This window comes from Octopus bimaculoides, chromosome 12, assembly GCF_001194135.2.
Source record: "Octopus bimaculoides isolate UCB-OBI-ISO-001 chromosome 12, ASM119413v2, whole genome shotgun sequence".
Lineage (NCBI taxonomy): Eukaryota > Metazoa > Mollusca > Cephalopoda > Octopoda > Octopodidae > Octopus > Octopus bimaculoides.
In genome coordinates, this window is record NC_068992.1 from 64454197 (window position 1) to 64461709 (window position 7513).

General features: G+C 35.8%; 1 protein-coding gene across 1 annotated transcript in view; it reads right to left on the reverse strand.

Annotated features, from left to right (window-relative positions):
* Positions 1-2993: 2993 nt before the first annotated feature.
* The window catches only part of LOC106884490 (uncharacterized), a 93407-nt gene continuing 88887 nt past the window's right edge, over positions 2994-7513 (reverse strand). The window contains exons 8-9 of the mRNA XM_052972061.1: positions 4949-5096; positions 2994-4266 (exon numbers count right to left, since the gene is read on the reverse strand). Of these exons, the coding sequence (XP_052828021.1) occupies positions 4136-4266; positions 4949-5096 (279 nt within the window). The 3' untranslated portion in view covers positions 2994-4135. The remainder of the gene's footprint in view (positions 4267-4948; positions 5097-7513) is intronic.

A 7513-nucleotide genomic window follows, 5' to 3' on the forward strand; every position in this document is an offset into this window, starting at 1 on the left:
AACAAAAAAAACAAAAATGAAAGAAACAATTTTAACCTCCCCTCCACCCCACCCCAGTCATCATCATCGTAATCATCATCATCATCTTCATTTTTCTTCCAACCATAGACCACCGTCCATCTTAGACATTCGCCTCCGTTGCTGCTATACTCTGTGGTTCTAACAGCACCGATGCCAGTCTAAACAACTCTTGATGCTTCCTTCAGACAATAAAGAACAAAACACAAACACAAAACAATTACATATTTTTGTTTTTGTATTTTTTCTTTTTCTGTTACTCCCCCCCACCTCCCACCAAATGCTTCCAAACTGAATGTTTTTAAAAACATTTCAAAGAAATTTTCCTATCATTTTTTTTCTTTTATTTCTCTTTTTATTCTATTCATCTTGACCTGCATTTATTGTCAAAGTTTTCGTTCCACTTCAGACTTTAGGCAATCCACAATTACAGTTGGTACCTATTGGAAACAAATTGTTTTTGATTTTTTTAAAGAATTTTGATCTCTTCAGTAAATGAAATATCAACAAAAAAAACAAAAAAAATGAAAAAAAAATGCCGTGCAATATTTTATTTAATTGCATCATTTTATGTTTTGAGTTCAAATCATGCCAAGGTTGCCTTTGTCTCTTTTATACTTACAGAGCTTTGATAGAATAAGTAAATACCAGATAAGTTCTGACAGATGATGATCTGATTGCCCCAGTCCTTCCACCAAATGTTTACCAATATCATCATCATCATCATCATTATGAAACATTCATTGTGGAGATAGTTTGAAGGCAAGTTGGAAGTCCTATGGTGATGGGAACAGGCAAATGGTGTTGCTGGAAGTTTCTAGCTGGAGTCTCACACATAGGTAGCAGAAAGGGTGATTGCTATTTCTTCATAGAATCCAAAAGTGCCAGCAAAATTTGTGTCCCCTTTATGTGGCAATCAGTCCTATCTAGCTGTAACACTGCTTCTCCAATATCGGAGGCGGGGCAACAAAAGGAACCCTAAAAAAATGTTTCCTTCAGTAAGCTTGGCATTAACTGCAGATGTCTCGCCACCCAGTTTATGGCAGTTGAGATAAAGATAAGAAAAATAAAAAGAAACGTGCTAATCTTTGGTTGTTGAAATGTAGGAACTTTACAAGACAGCAAAGATGGTCTGGAATGGAAAGCAGCACTAATTGCAAAGGTAATCAGCTCATATAATATCGATATTGCTGTTCTAAGTGAAACCAAGCTTGCAGACACTGATGAATTAGAAGTTGGAAATGGTTTCACATTGTTTTGAGTGGAAAGCTGGCAGATGAACCAAGAATTCATGGTGTTGGCTTTGCAATTAAATTGATTCTACTTTGCAAGTTGCCACCCATCTTTCAAGCTGTTGATGAGTGTCTCATGACATTCCATATACCCAAAGGTAATTCCTCGTCTATGTACATTATCAGTACATATGCACCTACTTTACAGCATCTGAATAAAAACACAACTTCTTCTATTCCAAATTGCAGATAGTTGTCAGTAAAATTCCGTATTACGGCAGTCATATTGGTGGGTGATTTTAATGACAGGATAGAAAACAAACTCACAGCTTGGTCAAGAGTAATAGGAAAACATGGAACAGGAACGATGAATGAAAGCAGTTTATGGGTGCTGTCCTTTTGTCAACCGTTTGGTCTAATAGTCACAAACATGGTATTTCAGCAGGCAGATAAATATAAAAACACCTGGAAGCATCCCTGGTCTGGTAACTGGAAGAGCAAAGATTGCAGTGATTTCAGATTAACCAAAGCTCACCAAAACACCTGAGCATTACTTGGATTACAGAACGGTTTGCAGTAAGGTGTTTGTTAAACCATATACAAAGAGGCCACTGAGATCCACTATACCTCTGAGAATAAATGTCTTCTTTAAAAAAATCCAGAAACAACAAAAATCTCAAAGCTACACGATAATACATGATCAATTCATGACAATGTGAATAAAAAAGTATTACATTTGGATTACTTTGAGAAACAAATGGTAGTGGTACTGATGTTTTGGTGGTGGCCCACCAGACATCAGCTGTTCCAGTCAAACATGCACAGACCAATTAAATGAGAGAAGACTACAGCAGATCAGCCATGCTTGTGGAAGCTTGTTGTCTTATGCATTTCACAATATGGTGGGGAAGACCTAAGTGTAAACCTGCATAAGATACCAATCAGTTGCTGATAGTTGTACATACTGGAGGCAGTGAACTCATTAGTACTGTAAGTCAGTGAAACACTCTTCAAATTCACAGTGTTACTGCTGTTTGCTGAGGCAAACCAAATCACCTCAACCACAGTTAGATGAAGCTGGCTACTGAGAGGCTGTTGTGTCCCTAGCTTGTACATTTATCAGTTATGGGCACATAACTGTCACTACAATTGACCCAATGACTAGATATGAATTATAAAACCTATAGCTTTTTTGTCCACTACCTCATCGACTCAGTAAACTGCATTGTTTCCCTTTTCTAGAGTTTACTTCCACTCCCACCTCTACTCCACTGGAACCAGAACTTTTGTGCGAATCTTAAATCTTAACCCTTTCTGCCCCATTACTCTTACCACCACTCCCCCTGCATTCCTTCCTAATTAGGAAGTTTTTCTGTTCCCTTTCTGGAATAGACTGCATTTTTCCTTTTTATGGTTTGTCTTGCTCAAAGGAGGAGGAGGAGGAGGAGCAGCAGCAGTGCCCGTAGCCCCTTTCAGGGCTTCTGGAAGGGGTTTGAAGGGGAGAGGAAGGAGACAAAGAAATTAGAACTTGTAGGTTGCTACAGTAGAGAGCAACACACTGAGATATCATATTGTCCTCAGACTAGAGACATGGTTCAAATTCTTGCTGCAGGCTACCCAGGGGTCAGGCAGCAGTGTTAAATCAGGTAATGGACTGACCGCTATCACCTTGAAACAACCAATTAGCTTCATACCATAAATCTGTATATTCAAGGTTGACCTAAAAATACAACCACAACAACATTGTTTAAATGAACAGGCGTCTTTATTAATATCACAATAATATATTTACATAAACATTTTATAGTCTAAACTTTTCTTTTGAATGTGACCAAAATGCTACAGCAAGAATGTCTGCAATCATTGTCTTCTATTCAGTTATTGGTTAGTTCCAAAAATGGCCTTTTATTTCTTTCTTCCATAAAATCTCTTTAAATTAACATCTATGTTTTCTTTCTACTACTACTATTATCATTATCATTATTATCATTATTATTATTATTATTATTATTTAGATGGTGAGCTAGCGGAATCATTAGCGCTTTGGACAAAATGCTTAGCGGCGTTTCTGTTGGGTTTTTTTTTCTTCTCTCCTCAGTTCAAATCCCACCAAGGGCAGTTTTGTCTTTCATTCTTTCAGAGTCAATAAAATACAGTACTAGGGTCGATGTAATCGACTTGCCCCCTCCCCTCAAAATTACTGGCCTTGTGCTAAAATCTAAAAGAATTATCATTATTATAGCTTATTACTTATTTCATTTTGAAACTGTGTATCTTGAAACAATTAAAGCTATGAAAAATAGCATACAAATATTAACTTAAAGACCCTTTGGATAGAAAAAGTCAAAGGCTGTTCATAGGACACAAGTCTACAGAATGTCATGTTTATAGGAGATATCGGTTCTTGTCCTATGAACAGTTTTCAACGTTTACTATCCAAAGCATTTTAAACCCAATGTTTATTATTTGTAGTTTTATTTGCTTTGAGATCCACTGTTCCAAAATAAAATTATTTCACATTCCCTCAAAGTAGTTATGCGTCGTTATGTTGTCATTTTTTAATGACTGATTCATTAGAATGAGAATAAGTGAAGTTTGCTGAAGGGATATCTAAATTAATATTAAATTCATTAGTGATGCTTGTCATACCCTAGAAAATAATATTTTTCTTTTCTTTTGAACAAGTTTATTAGCACTAACCAAGGTGTATTATGACAATCTGTGTGTAATATTAACATCTTTTGCCATGTTATAATTGGGTTAAAATAAAACTGAGACCCAGGAAATTGATTGTGGTCTGTGTCGATAAAAGTTATACAGTAAAGTTTGTGAATTTAGATAAGTGTGTGTGTGTGTGTCTTGAAGAGAGGAGGCTGTTGATGGTTTTAGTGGAGCGAAGAGTTCTGTTGTGAACATGTGACACAGCACTTCTGTTTATAGACAGGGTTGTTACATAAGCGAGCTCTCATCACAAGCTGGCAGTTTTTATGTCCATATTTGTCAACACAAGAGTGATCTGAAAGGACGAAAAAAGTCATAGTCAAAACAATATATTAATATTTATCATATTTCAATCCTTTTTCTAAGAGATAATAAATTGCAGTTAAATTTTGACTGGCAACACTTGTTGAACAAGTTCCACAGCATCTTTGATGAATTTATTGTAGCAATCATCTTTTTATGGAAATATAAAACACAGTGACTCTAGCTGTAAATACACTTCAATTAAATCATTGTTTCATTGAGATGATTTGCTATATTTTGTTGGCACACAAACTTTCCATATGTTTAACATAAGCATTGGCAAAGATTCTCCAATGTTAATTGCAATCATTTGTTTAATTACACAAGTGATTCTGTATGTTCATGATCCATGTGCAAATGTGATGCATGATCAATGCATGCCTTATTCACTTCGTAACACATCTATAAGTAGCAATGGTTTCCCATTCTTGTTCAGTGGCAGACAATACAGGCATACGAGTTTCAAGTGCAGACTCCTTGTATGATACTCTGACTGTTTCCCTGTTTTATACCTTGTGAAATATCAGTATATATGTATATATGGATGGATAGATGGATGGACGAATAATGACAAATCTTCATATGTGGTTCATTACAATACTGAACTAAACATGAAAAAGCAACAACATAGACCATAAATCAGATAACCAACCAATCTATAAATCAATACTTACCAATGTTGGTCGAGGGGACCCGGCAGCTGTGAATATTACATTTCTTGGTTTTGGGTGGCATTTCAGTGCAGTTGGTTGATGGTTTAAATTCTTTATTGAAACATTTTACTTGTCTGGTTTGCTGTCCTTCTCCGCAAGTTGAACTGCACTACAATTCAGAGATATAGACATATATATATATATATATAAAGAAGGAAATGCACTGACATCATATATTCACTATGAAACTCCATTCCGTTTTTATACCAGTTTCACTTTTAAAAGTTAATCATTGTTTTATACTTAGTGATGCTATGAATTCTTAACTTGTTGTTAATAGTAATTGGAGTGATAATAAATAAAACATTTTGTGTCTTATAATGATAATTATAAAGATAATAATAAATGCCCTGATGCAATACCAGACATCAGCTCTCATGGCTTCTGTTCTTAATTGATTGGAAGTGTTATCATGTACATGTTTTGTCTTGGTGTAAAAAGATGGGCTACAACAAATATTCTGCTCAATACCACAGCTTTACTAGTCAGTTGTTTGACCGTAACCAGTTGATCATGTCCCTTAATGGCTGGCGATATGTGCATCTCTGATCATGAGCAGAAGTAGTGGGGGAGCATCATAGCCATGTGTTGAGAGGAATTTATTGGAGTTTCAATAATTCACCTCTCAACACATAGGTGTTTTATTTAACATCCTTAAACAACCCTTATTCAGGGACTTTTTGAGCGGGATGGGCTACTCAACCTGAAAAAAATTCTCACTGGGCCCACCTGCAAAGTCATGTGCTGTTTATCTTGATATGAGATCACCACGTCACGCACATATGCCTAGTGTACCCTTATCACACGGGTAGTCATGATGGGTGTACTGGGCTTTGTATAATTGTACCACAGTCACTTTGATGGCATGCACTGTTCTCCCTCACTCAATAATAATAATAATAAATCAATTGCTAACATATTAATTATTTATATTAATTATACATAATTAAGTGGTCAATATTTTCCAGTGAATAGAATGCTTCATTGATCCACTGTTCAGATGTTCCATCTGTACACTGCTATAAAGAAGAAAAAAAAATTGAATTGGTGATTACATGCATAGGAATGTATATGTTTCTCTAAAAGATATTTGTAAGCAGGAAATCTAATTTGCTCTTGGTGTAGTGTCATTCATTTTCTTGAAATCTGTCAATTGTGTCTTGTATAATTCTCTTCACATCTTGAATATATTATTTACTAAATCAGATTTTCAGATGCCCACGTTTAATTATTGTTTACCTTAAAATATTGTCTTTGTTTAAAATGGAATTCTGATCTTTTGGACAATATAAAGTATATTCCGCAGTTTGATCCTCTATGTTTTTTAACTATTGACTTTGTTGTCATTGTATACAAGTGTTAACATTTTCTTTAATGATTTTGGTCATCTTTTATATTTTAGTCTAGTGTGTGTGTTTGTAAATCCCAATTCATCCTGGTGTCATTTTCCAGCATTGGTACATTTGAAAAATAACATTACATGCTTTATTGTTTCTGTAATTGCGAAGAGCAATATAGAGCAACATTTTCAATTCAAATATTTTATTTTGTTTCACCTGTCTTAGAATCTGGGCGTCAGTTGTCTTGGCTCATTGTACCCCATCATCTATTATGAACAGTGGATAATATGCACATCAACAAATATCTTTCCATGAGTGTATCTTTTAAATTCTTGAAGTCGTATATCCATATTATTTATATTGGGCATGGATGTGTGTGTGTGTGTGTGTGGCGGGGGACAATAAGTCTTCTCAAATATTAAGAATCTTTCTTAGGATTGTAGCAGAATACAGGATTGTATTTTCCTTCTGGTTGACATTGTGAGTCACAGTATCCAATATGTTTTAGTCTTGGAGGCAGAAGTTTGGGTGTTGTGCCAAATGCAATGGCTACCACAGGAATAATTGTCATCATCGTCTTCCACAGACTCAGCTAGTTACCTTTTAAGTTCTTCAGGTTCGACTTTATCTTTCATCCTTTCAGAGTTGATAAAATAAATTACCAGTTGAACACCATCACCTAGACGTTTCGATTTCGTTTTGGAAGTGAATGAACCAGTGGCATTGATAAGCTGCAATACAGCGAAATACGTATCTGCTGCTCTCGTGTTCAGTTCTGGGGCGATGTCGTTTCACCGAGCTCTGAAGTATAGTGCGCATTTGAACATTATACGTCTTTAATGAGATTTTTCCCAGACGAAAAACTGCAGCTTTTTGGCATTTGAAGAACTCACGTGAGTCAACTATGTGATATTGGTAATGTTTATAGTATAGAGCTGTTTCTATTACGGGATCTGAATTTATGATACAAAAGTGATTAGACATGTTCCTCCTGACCCATGCAAAAGTAAATCAGAAGAATCCATTTCAAAGAAGCTTGCCAAACTCTCCTGGCCTGTGTCTCTTCAACACAGGGGGGGGGGGCGTTTCGATGCGCATGACTACTTCCATGACATGAAAGACTTTTAAAACGATGGGCCAAAGGGAAGAAAGAAAAAGAGAAAATAAACACGGGCGTTTCTCACTG